A 15,644-nucleotide genomic window follows, 5' to 3' on the forward strand; every position below is an offset into this window, starting at 1 on the left:
TCTGTCATGCATGTGCCGCATTGCTAATGGAAACGCCACCAGTTCAAGTGCTTCAGCCATGTCAAGGGAAAAGGATGAAGCTGATAGCTCTTGCAAAACTTTACAGGCCTGGAATTACAAATCAATTGAGCATGACTCAGAATCTACTGGATGACAGTGGGTGTGGGCGGAGTCTAGAGAATCCTTTGCTTCCTCCTGGGCAGAAGCTCGGACTTTAAAATTCTGGGCGTCTCAGAAAAGTGAAAGGAGCCGGTGCTTTTCATGTGTTCCCAGATTGAACTTTCAACCTTTTCCTCTGGAAAAACAAGTGGAAACACAAGTAGAAACCTTTAAGAAAATGGGAAAAAATGAGGTGAAGCCACAGACAAAAGAGTATCTGAGATGGTGACGTTTGGACTTTTGTTTGGTGGAAAAGGATGGCTGTAGAGCTCCACCCCCAATTAGGTTACAGTTCCCAATGTGGGCTTTCTTTAATAACTTATCTAAATCAAATACAGACATCTATTTTCCGGAATGTCCTGTCCTTAAGGATGAAAGCTCATCATTCATAATGTATGTGAGAAAGTGCCCTAGCTCAGTTCAATTAATGCGATTACCAATGTGGTGCCATTTGTCTTTGCACCCTCCAAATCTATTCCACTTATGATGACTACAGTCATAGAATATTTATTGGCTGGTATATTTCAGAATATTACTGTCCAGTGCTTCATCGTAAACACCACTGTTACTGTTGACATATTTCTCTCAGCTTACATTGAACCCCAGGATTTATTGGCTTCATCAGCACATTCTAAATACCCTGACAGCCGGGGAAGATTCAAAGTCATAAAATTGTGTGTGTCTCTAGATCACATTATTAGAGAAATTTGCTGGGATAGTAAATGCCAATTTTAAATTCCAACCAAAATCAATTATGATCATTTAATTTGAGAGACAAAACATCTTTTTAGAAGAACTGAGAAAAAATATTTAACAAGTTTCATTTCTAACTTTCCTTAAATTTTTACAGCTTAGATTTACTAGTCTGCGCATACATTTAACATTTAATCATTGGTGCAATAATTCTAGTATACAATTGGCCCTAGGGCTACTGATATCTAGAAGACGTGATCCCTACTCTCAAGAAGTTTCGGTATTTGGTGGTGGATGGTAGTGTCAAAAATGAAAAAGGGCAATGGTCAAATAATAAATAGGTGATTAGAAGGCTTCTGTAAGCATGTGTGATGGCAACATGCTCTCAGGTTTGTGAACTGTTTAACAGTTTAAGAAACACTTTTTGCCTCTGTGCTTTTTATGTGTCCCTCATGTACAAAGCCAGTGATACAGGAGGTGGGCCTAAGGGTGGGATGGGGACAGGATAGAGGAAGAGAAGGGGGAGCATTCCTGTCGGAAGAAAACAACACCAAACCCAAAGCAAATGGTTTGCTGGTGGCAGTGGTGGGGCTGATATAATGGAAAGCAGCTTGCGGGGAGAGGGGGGGGGGGGGGGGGGGGGGGGGGGGGGGGGGGAAGGCGGAGCATCCTATAGTATGTCAGGGTCGGGGGAGGTATGCAGAGAGAGGTTGATTGGAAGAACTTCCGATCCTATGGAGTTTGCACTTCATCAGATATGCCTGAGTGTTACAAACTGGAATACTGAGCAGCATGTTAGGAGATATACAAATCCACAGTTTAAACAGATACACATTTCTGGAATATCAATTGGGGGTGCAGTTATACAACTGTGCACACGATTAAGTAAATGTTTCGGTAAAACATTTGAAATTTACTTATCTTAAATCCCAATACATCTACTAAGGAGTAAAATGCACTTTTTATATCATTTAAAAAAGCAAAGCAGATGATCTACATAAAAGGATGCGACAGGCTGCACATCAGATTCTGTTGCCCTACAACCTCGTGTTCTACAGCATTCCTTGACCAGAAATAGTTCAAGGGATATTGTGAGGACCAATGGTGAATCCTTGAAGAGGTTTTAGCAGAGGAGAGACATGATCTACTTGGGCATTAGAAAGATTTCTGTGGTAGAAGAACAAAAGAGAGATAATGCTGAGAGGTAGTGTCGGAGGCAGGAAGGCCCGTGAGGTGGCAGTGGTCCATGTGAAGGGAGGCAAAGGGGCCTGGGATGATATGCATCAAGCTACACGAGATGATTTAATGACTGTAAAGGGCATGAAGGAACTAAGGGCCACTCTCTGCTGCCTGGTCTGTGCCATCTAACACAGAAAGCAAGTCCATTTTAAGAATTAGAGGTGATCTCTAAACCACCTAGAAGAGAGCCCAGGAACACAATAGATGCTTACTCCAGGGGAACCCACAACTGTGCAGATGACTAGTTTGTTGCGCAGAAAAAGCAAAAATAATAGATTTGGGAAAAATGGGCTCTTAGTTAAATGAATGAAAGATTACTCCTTATACTATCTTTAAACTTTGAAAATCTAAGTTTCTTAAAATATGGCCCCTTTCCCCCAATTCTGTGCTTGTGGTCATCCAGCCCACACGAAAGTGTTGCTCTTGTGTGCTGTAGAGTTGTTCTGACTTGATGCCGTGGTAAAGCACAGAGGAGAACTGTTTCGTGGGGTGTCCCAGGCTGCGTTCTTTCTCCCACGTGGGCCAGTGGGCTTGAACCACTGAGCTTAATACAGTCACTTTCCCTCTTATGCACCCAGGCTATTTATTATAATATTAGGTAATGCCTTGGTTGATGGAAATTCATTACTTCTATAAACAACTTATTCAAACTACTTAAATTTTATATTAAATTAAAAGTTTGTGAATCAAGCCATGGAGAGTGAGGATACTCTAAATATTGCCTACACCAATTTCAATTGAAAACAGCTTATTTTGGAGAGCAATTTGTCAGTATATGTTTATCTGGAGTGTTAAAAACTATGTATTTTGACTAGATAATTATATTTTTGGAAAACCTTTCTTATGGAGATAGTTTTGAAATGTAGGGACAGACTCAGGCATAATGTAATTCACTGTAATTTTTGGTAGGTTAGAAAAAACTCAGAAATTTAAATACCCAACACAATGGCAAAATTGCAGATGGATACAAACAATGTGCCCAGTAGAAGGAACCACCCTGAAAGTGTTCATTAGGGTTATCTCAGGTGTCAAAATTGTGGATGGGTATTTTTAAGCCCTTCATTTTGGACTCATCTGCATAGATTAGTTTAATCGTAATTTGTGCTTCATGACATACTGTCTATAATGGTCGATGCGATTCTCTCTACTTTATATTGGATTTTATTATAGAAGAGGCTTCAAAACATTTGTGGGTACATTTCATTATCTTTTAATACCATATTTCCATGAACTCTTTGAAGCTTCCTTATAAATAGTGAATACCTATTATCTAATATCATAGCACTGTATGACCAATGTCCTTGAAAAGAGCCCTGGTAGAACAATGGTTACTATTGAAGTCAGGGGTTTGAATCCACCAGCCTTTCTGTGCAGAAAAAGACGTGGCGGTCTGTTTCTGTAAGGCTACAGCCTTGAAACCTACAGGTCAGTCCTGTTCTGTTCGGTAGGGTTGCCGCGAGCTGGAATCAACATGAGCCGCCGATTCTGTGTCTTTGCAGGTGGAAGGGGAAGACGAATATCATCCCAATATAAAACACCCAACATTCATTTCATAGATACCGTATATAATCGTGTACACGCTGAGTTTTTCAGCACATTTTCAATGCAGTTTTTGTGGTAAAATTATGTGCCTTGGCTGATATTCAGGTCAGCTTACACTCGAGTATATGTGGTAATTGTAGTGGGGAAAATTCAAAGTAGAGGCGTTTACTGTATTTAAAAAATTCAAACAGTAAAAATGCTGGGTTTTAATAGAGTAATTTGCTTTCTAATTCCTGAAAGCTTCATCCTTCCCTGAAATTCACCTATATATTGATTAACCTGTTCTCAAATACAAAAGCTAGAATCAGAGGTAATAAAGAGAGGCATACTACTTGCTGCCTGTACATCACAAGACTAGACTCAGACCAGTATATGGGGAGCATGTGCTCTATAGAAACCCATAAAACATAATGAGAATGTTTGATCAAGTAAAATATTTGTGAAAATTTTAAGGATTTGACTGTGTATTTGCTCTCACTTTCCCTAATTGTGTTACTTTAGAGTATTAGATGCTGACGAATCACTCCTTCATCAACATCTGCTACCCCCTCAGTTCACAGGGGACTATGCTGCAGTTTAGGAAGTGTAGTGGTCTATTCAAGGGACGCGCCAAGAACTGGCAGCACATGCCTCAATTGGACTCCTTCCAGCGGCTTCCCCTGCCTCGGAAAGAACAGTGGAACCCTTCTAAGTGAGCTGCTCTGCATTGAAAAATACAGCCCCTCTTTCTCTGCCCCTCTGAATCCAGTTCCTTGAATCAAAGTTATTGGGACAATATCATTTGATATGTAAATATTCACCCTAATTAAACACAACCTTTCACAGATAAGTAATGCAAGGAAACCACTTGAAAATATGTCGTGTATGTTGCAATAAAAATGAATCTTTATAACTTTATTTTAATAGTAATGTAACAATGGTTACATTATTCAGTAATCAACTTGGAAGATTAAATGTGCTCTTCTTTGTTTTCTTATGAAATAAGGGTTAGTGTTGTCATAATCAGTGAGGCGAATGATAGATTTGCTTCATATTTGTTTTATGAAATTACCTGACCACATTAGTAGCAACGCTAATCTTATTACTTTTGGCAATAAATCTAAAGGAACTACAGTAACTTTGGTGACTGTTCCATTTATGGTATTTTCTTCCCATCCATAACTTAACTAAGGGACATAAGTACAGATATCCAAATGAAGAAATTCTGAGTAGAATAGTAGAATTATATAACATGATTAAAAAGTACCAGTCTGTTAAACCTCAGCAAGTATGAAAACTGGCACAGCCACATGATATATTGTTCAACTAGGATGGTTTTTGAAGTGAAAAGGGTGCTATTTCTAATTTCAGAGGAACATTAGCCAGGCACTGAGATTGTCTAGACCAAACTAAGATCTCTACTGGTGGTGTGCCTGTCCCAGCAACAACTGAACTGTGGCCACTCTACATCTTATCACTTAGCAAGTTTATGGACAAAAGTTCTACAAGTTTGCAGCAAAATGTGCTTAAATCTAGCCAATTTAATTAATCCATGCTCATTGAACTATTATCAGAAAAAGAGAGACATTCATACTTCATTTCAAATTGCTATTCTCGACCCATTCTCTCCCCTCCCAATCAGCCTTAATTTATTTTGAGGACACATCAAACAAAAATAGGAATAAATGGTTAAGAATTTATTTACTCATCATGCAAATGGTTTCTGAGTGCCTACTAGGAGTCAGGGCATTCTCTCAGCTTTTCTGGAGTGCTAACCATCATTAGAAGTGGTTGCCTCTGTTAAGAAAGGCTATCTATTAAGGATAAGAAGAAAAGCTAAAGTACATAAATAAGTATAACCCAGGGCATAATCCAAATGACAAAATCATTCACAGAAGCAAGGAGGGAATCAGGAAAGGCTTTTGATGGAGTGATCCTCAGATCTGTCCCGGAACAGTGGTAATCTTGTGGGAAAGACATTCCCGGAACAGAGAGAGCAGAGGGCAAAGGCATAGAAGGAGAGCAAGAGCCAGCTCTGAGTACTTCTGGGCTGCAGACTCCACTTCAGGAGTGGGTCCATGAAAGGAGGCATGCCTGGAAATGGAGGGTGCTGGTAGAATATGGAGGATCTGAAGAACGGGCTTTAGAGGTGATTCAGAAAACTAGAGTCAAGCAGGATCGCGAACTGAGGATTGACCTCATGAGAAGTGCAATGGAAAATAACTGGTGTGACAGTGGCATGTAGGGTACAATGCGGAGAATAGGATGCAGAAGCTACAGCACATGAAGAAATGGCCTGAAATAGAGCAATGTTCAGGACCTAGAGGATAAAAGAAAAATATGCCACAGAGGGTATGGAAGTGAACTTCCCAACATATGAAAGCAGATCGGTTTAGCCTTCAGGATTACCAAGTTCACCTGGCATAACTGAAAAAAATAAAAAAGGTTGTGCCATTAATAGATGTCTTGATGAACCAACTTCAAAGTGATAGAATACCATATTATCTTAGAAGCTCAATTAATAAACTTATTTTCACACTTCATGTAGATCCATTTTCAATTCAGCAAACTCCTCCTTGCCCCCCAGTGAAACTGATTAAGGTGATTTTTTAAATGAGTGATTTTATTGCCTCTGTAGTAAGTGGTATGGAATTATTTTAGGTGCTTCATTAATAATTCTAAAATGTGATTAACCGGAAGAAGAATAGAAGCAGAAGGAAAGAGACTGGTGAGATACTATGTGAATTGTGGAGTTCTGAGGAGTCTACACATTCATATTCTACACACCATGTTTCTTCTATCCACTATCCACTCCAATATATGAATCTTGCCTAGTCTATTTAGGAGCTACATTTCATCCCCAACTATATTCCTTGGACCTTCAGTTTTCCAGCCTCTTGACTCAGGTAAGACTCAATACTCAGAGAAGATCAGAGTCAGAACCCTACAGTTGGGGACCCCACATTCTTGATTCCCTACCTATTGCAGTGTCCCATAACTATGAGCAGAAGCTTTCAAGGAGGTAAAAAAGGTGGCTTAGATAACATATCAAAAGGTGGCTTAGATAACATATCATAACCAAATATGAGTGATTCTATGATTTTATAAAAATGGCCAACAGAGATACACCTTCGTAGAGATCATTAAAATTCTCATCCTTTGCTAATTTCCCTCTACCCTTCCATTTGGCCCTATCCTTCAAACTTACTACCGCCGAGTCAATTCCAACTCATAGTAATCCTATAGGACAAGGTGGAACCATCTCTGTGGGTTCCTGAGACTGTTACTCCTTATGGGAGTAGAAAGCCTTGTTTTTCTCCCACAGAGCAGTTGGTGGTTTTGACCTGCTGATCTCATGGTTAGTAGCCCAATTAGAACCTCTGACCCAAAGAACAAATATCTGATAGAAAGGCAGACAGCATTCATTGTAGCTGCATGGTGGTCTAAATCCCTCTGGACAACTGGAAGCATAGATGGCGTGGCCCAGTGGATGTTGGTTTATTCAGGGAGTAATGAGCATCTTGTTTGATTCATTCATCAAGTAATCACTGAGCATCCACTCTGGGATAGGTGGTGTGATGCAACGATGCAGGGGACCAACCAGGCCTCCACCCTCACCATTTACAAGGGAATCCACAAAGTCTAACATGCACTCTGGTAAGATTTTTCTCAGCACTTGCAACCCAAATCATTAAGCTACTCAAAACAGATATGACTGAAATCTCATTAATGCCTATTTGCCTCTCTGATTGGCATTCTCCCGGATTCACAATTCTCTACTGTGAGAGATTCTATACTTTAATTTTCACACTCATTTTGCACATGTTTGCAGCTACCTAGATTTGGGAAATACATTTTACAGAATGACACTTCCCAGAAAAACACAAGGGTTTACTTATGCTTTGCATAAGAATTGCCAAGAGGAAGCCAATTAATATGCTAAATGTGTGTTCCTATTTATAGATACTGGTCCAAAGGAATTTGCTTTGCAGATAGCACATACACAGCACATGAATGTATAGTTGTCTTTCTCTCCTCTAAAACCTCTTCAGGCAAACTTGAAATTCATTTTTGTGACAATGTAATTCTAGTATAAGGGATATTTCATTTAGGCTATGGGATGCTACTTCAGTTTGATCTTAAGAAAAAGAGAAGAAGTGGGTTCAAGTACCAGGTGTAAATGATGAAGGTCCTGCCAACATGATATTTTACACCAATGATACTTTGCATTCATTAGTCCTGGGGTCTCTTCTAGCAACACTGACTTTTAAGAGTTAACAGTACATGCTAAAGAAAATTCAGCATCTTTCCTGAAACTAGGCAGTAGCAAATATGCCTTTATCAGGAACTGGGCTACAGTCCTTTATATTTTTCAAAGCCTTGCCTTTTAAATTATTTTTGGTAGAGGATGAGATTGGCCTCCGACATGCTGTGGGCTGTTTATGACTTATTTCGACATGTTGCTGGCTCTAGGGCAGAACAAGCGCAGAGATGAAACAAAGAGTAAAATAGAGGTGCTTAATCCTCGGTGATGGTCTTCTCGTGACGCGGATCACCCTGGCTTTCTGGTGGGGCCACTGCTTAAAGTTTGCTATTTTTATTTTTCTCTCAAAAGCAAAATTAAAATCCTTTATCATTTTTAATTAGTGAACAAACGTTGCCTTTATTTTTTTTAAGGAGAATAAATTTCAAGCTGTGACTCTTTTAATGCAAGCTGGTCCTCTGAGACTTTTCTGAAGCACGGTGGGGAAATTTAAAACCCAGTCAAATAACTTTCTAAGGAAAAGTGGCCATAGATCGTGGTGAGCTATGGGTGCTATTAAAATTCCACAGAGGTCCTAACACACCCAGAGTCTCCAGACCATTGACACGACTATCATATCCCCAAAGAAGCATTCTCTGTCTATTGTCGCCCATCCTGAAGGAACTGTTCTTGAGTATCAAGGCAATCATCTGTATGTTAAAAAAATCTTAAATATGTATTTTCAAGACAGTCAGATCCGTTTTAGTTGATTGGATCACTAATCTATGTGCTAAAAGACCTAAAATATATATTCAGAAATAGACAGGCAAGCTTTGGTTCACTGCATCAAGACTCAGTAGGCCATTATAAAGGAGCCTAAATGGTTGCACATTTTGCATCTTTGCAAGTTCAGAAATGCAGATTCTGCCCACTGAAAGTGTTAGTCTTTAATGTCAGTGGTTATGCGAAATGCTGTTTTCCTCTGGTCTATCATATTTTGCTTTTAAAGAGGGAGAAGAAAAATGATCCCAGCACAAACTCTAAGCTATAAGTGACATGAATGTGGATATTCAGCACAGTTCTCTAGGCCACGGTAGATGCTACCTTTGATGTCCTACATCTACCTCTTCCACCCTCACCATTCACTTCTCACTCCTGAATGCTCTGCTGGAGCCATGGGGATCAGAGCAGTCACAGAGGCCCAGTTAAGAAGATGCTAATCATGTTTCCAAAGTGAACCAAACGCATAGAACCCATATGCATATCAATTAACTTGGGGATCATACTTATTCTAGCCTTAAGCTATTAACAATTAGTTCTTGTGACCTGGCCCTATTGGCACTAAAAATATGGGCGCTATACCAAAGTGCGGTGAAGAAACAAGGTGGTAACAGGCTATCAAAAAGAATAGCCTTTGGGGTCTTAAAGGCTTGACTTCAGTACCCAAGTGAGGCATTAACTAAGTCTACATGGAAGAAGCATATCAGTCCATGTAATCCAAGGATTGTGAATCAGAGCTTAAATTCTGAACATCTGGTTTGCAGGAGACTATGGAGGACAGTGGAAGTACAATGTCCATTTGCAGCTTCCAATGAATCCACTCTGACCGTAGTGCAGAGATGTGAGCAGACTTGCTGATAGAATTGTGAAGTCGATTATGGTCGATGTGGTTAGGTTAACATGTACTATTTTATCATTAGATCTTCCTTTTAACTCATTTTAAAGTTGTTTTCCTCCCATTTCTTACAGTTTTTTATTGTGCTTTATGTATTTTCTTTCTTTTTTAATTAATCTTTTTATTGGGGGGCTCTTACAAATCTTGTAACAATCCTACTTGAGCCCTTGGTATCAGCCCTTCATTTTTTCCCTTCCCCACCCTCATGAATCCTTGATTAATGATATATTATTGTTATTTCATATCTTACACTGTCTGTTGTCTGCCTTCATTGTTATTCATTCCCCTCAGGGTGTGTGTGGGGCTATATATCCAACCTTGTGATGGGTTCCCACTTTCCTCCCCGCCCCTCCTCTCCCCCATCCCCCTACCCTCATGATAGCACTACTCCCACTACTGTTCCTGAAGGTTTTACCTGTCCGGAATTCAATGCGTCGAGAGCTCTTATCTGTACTAATGTATGTACTCCAGTCTAGCTGGATTTGTAAGGTAGAACTGGGTCATGGTAGTGGGAGGAGGATACATTCAGGAACCAGAGGAATGATGTGTGTTTTATCAGTGCTGTACTGCACCCTGGTTGAATCATCCCTTCCTTGTACCCTTCTGTGTCAGGGATGTCCAACTGTCTACATATGGCCTTTGGGTCTCCACTCCAACCTCCCTCTTTCACATCCATGTAATTGTTTGTTTTGGATCTTTTGATACCTGATACCTGATCTTGTCGAAACCTCACGATCACACAGGCTGGTGTTTCTGGCATGTGGGCTTATTTGTTTCCCTCCTAGATGGCCACTTGTTTAACTTCAAACCTTTAAGACCCCAGATGCTATATCTTTTGATAGCTGGTCACCATCCTATTTCTTCACCACATTTGCTTATGCACCCATTTTGTTTTCAGAGATTGTGTTGTGAAGGTGAGTTTCAAAAGTGTCAGATTATTAGAACAAAGTGTTCTTGTGTTTAGGGAGACCTTGAGTAGAGGCCCCAAGTACATCTGCTATCTTAATACTTAACATATAAGTATATGTACATTGACCTCTATCCCCTTCAGTATAAATTACTGTATTTACATGTGTAGCTGCCTATAGCTATACCTCGTTAAGTAGCTTTTGCCTCTTACTTACTTCCTCAACTTTTTCTCACCTTCCTCCTATCCCACTATCATGCTCACCCTCCACCCTGCTCTCAGTAATTCCTCTCAGATACATCGCACTTGATCAAACCCCACCAGGCATTATATCCCCTCCTCACCATCAATTTTAGATCACTTGTTATTCCCTTATCCCTGGGTTTGTTGGCTCTCTGCTCCCACTCCTCCATGTCTCCCACAAACTGCCGGTTCATTGTTTTCTCCTTCGGATTGTTTGTCCTGCTTATCTTATAAAGATAGAAAACAAAACAAAACAAAACAACCAATGATAAATATTTCCAAGTCTGTCTGCTGGCCCTTAAGACTTTTTTTCCCAATTAGGTCAGATGAAGTGCCAAGCCCAGTCTCCCGAGTCGGAAGTCTATTTCCTGGATCCCTCGGGGACTTTGTTAAGATGCTCCCCATGCTGCTTTGTAGCACTCCCTTCCAGTTTCGCCCTGCTGTGCATGGGTAAAGTCTTGGTTTTTAACATTTTCTGCTTTCTTGTCCATTGAGGTTCTCCTGTGTTTTGTCTTGTCATTCTTATTGATTTTTTTGTTTGTTTGTTTCCTGTTTGTGTTTTGGATGATTTTCTGTATTGGAAATTCAGGATAGGTGAATCTATGAAGACAGTAACTGGATTAAAAATTACGAAGGGCATGTCAGGGGAGATTTGGGGGGAAATGGGGAGCCAACAGTGATGAGTATAAGAAAGTGCTCTGAAATTGATTGTAATGATGATTGAATAACTCCTCTTAATATGAATGGTTGATTAAATTGCAAGATATGTGTAATATGTGAAAATAAAGTTATTAAAAATATATGTATGATCAACTACAGCCCTCCTCTGCTTCAGCAACTTTGCGACTCCCAGTAAATCTCCGAGGCCTCCTTGAGATGTTCCTTCTTCTCAGTGTAACTTCTTCTCCTACCACTTTCCCCTGCTCCATGCTGCCGTTGCCCACCAGCCTCCACGTGCCCAGAGCACAACAGGCCTGCTCCCACTTCAAGTTCTTTGTACTTGATGTTTCCTCTATCTGGAAACCTCCTTCCTCAGCTGTCCATCCACATGCCCAACTCTTTTTACTTTCTTTAGGCCTCTTCTGAACAAGATCTCCCTGACCACACTGTGGTAGAGAACAATACCCATTTCAACATCAGGTATACTTTCTCCATTGCTAATGTTTGTTGTTCTCCAATAACACTCACCCTCAACTAATATACTATCCCAATTTAATTGTGTACTGCACATCTCCTTCCTCTAGAAATCCAGCTCTGTGAAATCCAGGTTGCAACAATTCATGGTGTAGAAAAGTGCCAAGTACATTTTAGGAGTTTAAGACAAACCCATGGTAGAAGTAAACAAAAGCAGATCAAAAGATGTGTGTTCATGGTGAACTTAAGGAATAAAGAATGTCCCTCTCTGAGATGAAGCCCTGTCTTTGGCCATTAAACTTCAGCTTTTGAGAATATTTTAAGTGGTGCAAACGGAATTTTCCTGAAGGTGTTCATTGACCTCATCCACACGGGTTCGAGTCACGGCAAAGCCCCTTGAGGAGCTCATCATAAAACCCTGATTACTTGCTTCCAGGTGCCATATGAGCCATAAAGACATGACTAACATTTCTAAATCTCACCAAGCAACGTGTTTTCCACAACTTATTGTGGTACATGAATTGGATTGACTAGATTTGATAGGTTGATCTGATACAGAGTTGAGTCATACGAAACAGAATCATTATTCTCTCCTACGTTTGGAAAATTATCCTTCCAGCATCCCTATGCCTCCACTTCCCCCTTGAACCATGTATGCCACTCTGAAATGCATCCTCTCCCATGACTGAAGCCTGCCACGGTAACTCCTTTGCTAGTTACACTTCACAGGAGCATTCCTTATTTCAATCACTCAGAAAGGTGCCGTAGGCAACAGAATCACAGATGACAGAAAATTAATGACTCTGATGCTGTGATTAGTTGAGATTACAGGCGACAGAGCAACTGTCTGAGCATTTACTACAGTTATCCTACTGGTGTTGGCATCTATTAGGGGTTGATATGGGCTACAAAAGAGGATATGCTTCATCTACAGCAAGCCTTACGGAACTGTAAGGAAAGCTGTCTGTGTTGTAATAAACCAGTGGTATGCTGATGAATTAAAGGATTTCTATTGTTAACCTACTTACTGAGCCTCACCAAGTCACCTCACTGTGCCCTCTCCTAGAACACAGCCTACATTAGATAAGTTTTTAAGAAATAAATTGAGTGAAAAACTGAAGTGATCCAGATAATTCTAGTCCCTCAACAAAGTATTTACTAATTGAAAGAAAAATATATATGAATGTTATAATTTATTTTGTACGACTAGTCAAAATTTCATGGATATTTCAGACCATACTAATATTTGAGTGGATTTGTAAAATAACAAAGTTTCAATCAACAGAGTTAGGGATAAAAATTAACAACAAGAAGAACAACAACAAATGACTCCGATATTAGGTGACATTACACATCCTTCCAAATGCTGGCTGAGGAGAAATTTCTGTAATCCCCAGCAATGACTTTTGTAGGGGGAAGATTTCAAATAAACATCTATTTGCTTTAGGTAAGCTTCACTGAATCAGCCTTATTTGATTTTAGATCCTCCTAAGGGAAGAGATTTCAGGATTTCTGGCTGTGAAATGGGAAAGAACCCTTTGCTGAACGTGTATGACATCATCGGAAGCATTAAAAGGGCAGATCATCACGGGTTCTCTGCCTGTTTACCAAAGCCGCTTTCCTTCCTCAATCTAGTTTATTCCAAATGTCAGAGGGGTCTGAAACCTTTCAAAGATTTATAGGCTGCAGAAGCAGAGAAAATATTAGGATAAATTCTTTAACTTTTGTGAAAGCTTTTAAATACTTAATAAATGGATTTTGTGAGCTGTACCATCTCACAGTGAAGATACTCATAATTTTATATCACAGGAAGACTAAATACAGTTCAGCATCGTTGGGCATGAGGCTACCTCTGTTTCTGGAAAATCAATGAAACCATTCTTCAGTATATAAACATCCCGAGTCACAAATAAATATGATGCCGAATTTATGAAGGTGAATATAACATGCATCCCACAATTGTGATTTCCTAGTTCAAATACAATGAATGAAAAAAGTTGGCACCATCTTGGTTTTAAATATAATTCTTTCCCAAATGCTATTTGGATATACTCTTGTATTACAAAAAGAAGGAAGGAAATGCAGTGTCCATAATATTATTTATAAAAAGCAACCCAAATCTGAGAAATTCTTTTCAAGCTTACCTTCTGAAAACATTTTTCTAATACATTTAAAATGCTGAAGCCAGACAGCTCAAAGAAATAGCACTGAAAACATCTTGCCCTAGGTATATAATAGGCAGACTATTTCTTCGAGTCCTAAATTAATTTTTCTGTTAAGCAAACTCCCTCAAGCATGCCTTCATGAAGACATGTGAAGTGGTGTGCAAATGATCTTACCTCGTATTCGAAGTCCTCTGTTCTGTCTGCCTCAGCAGGCAAGCTGGAAAGGTACTCGTTGTCCTCACAGAACTCAGGCTCCATCGGATGAAGAGAATGGCAGCTGTGGGGAAGGTAGCAATATGATAGGGATAGATCAAAAGGGTTGTTCTCCACATTAGAACTAAGTTTAGAATTTAGCCTCCAGTTGCCTCTGCTTGGGAATAAGACCTGTAGTGAACGAGCCGGGAAAGGAATGGCAGCACAGAAAGAGCAATGGCTTTTCTTTCTGCCTTGACAGGGAGCCCATCCATTTCCCATTTCTGTGGCGAGTGCGGGCCCATGGTCGGAGCTATATTCTATGAGGAGACTGATGGGAGACCTTCCTCAGGCCTGCGGCCGTACTGATATACTCTGGTCTGCCTCTACTCTACCCGAGGTCACTAGCTCTATACATGAGCACGTGAACTTCCAGCTGGCTGTCTATCCCACGGGGAGTATTTTATAACAGAGCACTGCCAATTCCATAGTACACAGCCCCCAACCGGGTTTGGAAAGCTGCTTTCATAAGCGATAGTTTTCAAATGTCAAAATGGGTTCACCTGGGCCCCATTCCTCAAAATCTCCCTCTTCCTTCTCCTTCATCACCTACCTTCCTTCTCTTGGGTAAGCGGGGCGTTTTTGTGGTAATAACTTACTGGAGCCTCGATAATCCCCCTGGGAAATTCCCAGTGAAAGAGAGAGCTGCTAAGGAATGGACAGGCGGGGGACCCAGGGCATCAGACATGGACTTTAAATATCCCTTACCTTTGGGGAAATGCTATAAGTAATCGAAAAGCTCTTCCAAGTTATTGTGTGTCACCAGATTGACCTTACATCCTACGAAGGCTTTGTCATTGTTAGTGACAGGAGAGTCGATTCTGACACCAGGACAGGCATGTCCCGGGGGTCCACGCTGTGACCTTTCAGAAGCAGATCTTCAGGTGTATCTTCCAATGAGCCCCTGGGTAGGTTTGACCTGTTCACCTTTCAGCTTTTTGTCCCACATTAACAACAGGGGGCACAAGGCCATCTCTATTTCTAAGATGGAGTTGGCTGCAGGCTGGAGACCTCCATGAACATCACTGAAACATTGGGGGTTGAAGTCTAGCTGGGTTCCCTTCTGAGAGCCTGAAGTGCAGGGGTGGTGGTGCTAGTCTAAGGGAGGCCTTTGCCTAGTCAGCACAGATACTCTGCCAGCCATCCTTCATATGAGCTATTGCTATCACCTCCTCACAGACCAGACCAGCCAGGGGAGTGCAGGCAGCGTCCTGTTTGCTGACAGAATTCATGACCCGGCCTTGCTTACATGTAGACTCATTGTCAAGCCCATCCGAGCTGGTCGAGCATTGAAGCTCAATTTTGGAGGGCATCAGCCTATGTTTCTGTTGCCTTTCCCTTCGCCTTTCCATGTGAAGGGGGTTCTGCCACAAGGAACACTTTAATCACCCAATAAATATTGAGTGAGGTCCA

At 40.6% G+C, this 15,644-nt stretch overlaps 1 protein-coding gene across 3 annotated transcripts in view; it reads right to left on the reverse strand.

The window, feature by feature from the left end:
• The window catches only part of PDZRN4 (PDZ domain containing ring finger 4), a 410,747-nt gene that overhangs the window by 50,771 nt on the left and 344,332 nt on the right, over positions 1-15,644 (reverse strand). For all 3 annotated transcript variants that reach the window (XM_013006948.3, XM_045287353.1, XM_004711444.3), the window contains one exon: positions 14,154-14,256. In XM_013006948.3, the coding sequence (XP_012862402.1) occupies positions 14,154-14,256 (103 nt within the window). The remainder of the gene's footprint in view (positions 1-14,153; positions 14,257-15,644) is intronic.

Source organism: Echinops telfairi, unplaced genomic scaffold, assembly GCF_000313985.2.
Source record: "Echinops telfairi isolate 266 unplaced genomic scaffold, ASM31398v2 ScPeMD7_12;HRSCAF=54, whole genome shotgun sequence".
Lineage (NCBI taxonomy): Eukaryota > Metazoa > Chordata > Mammalia > Afrosoricida > Tenrecidae > Echinops > Echinops telfairi.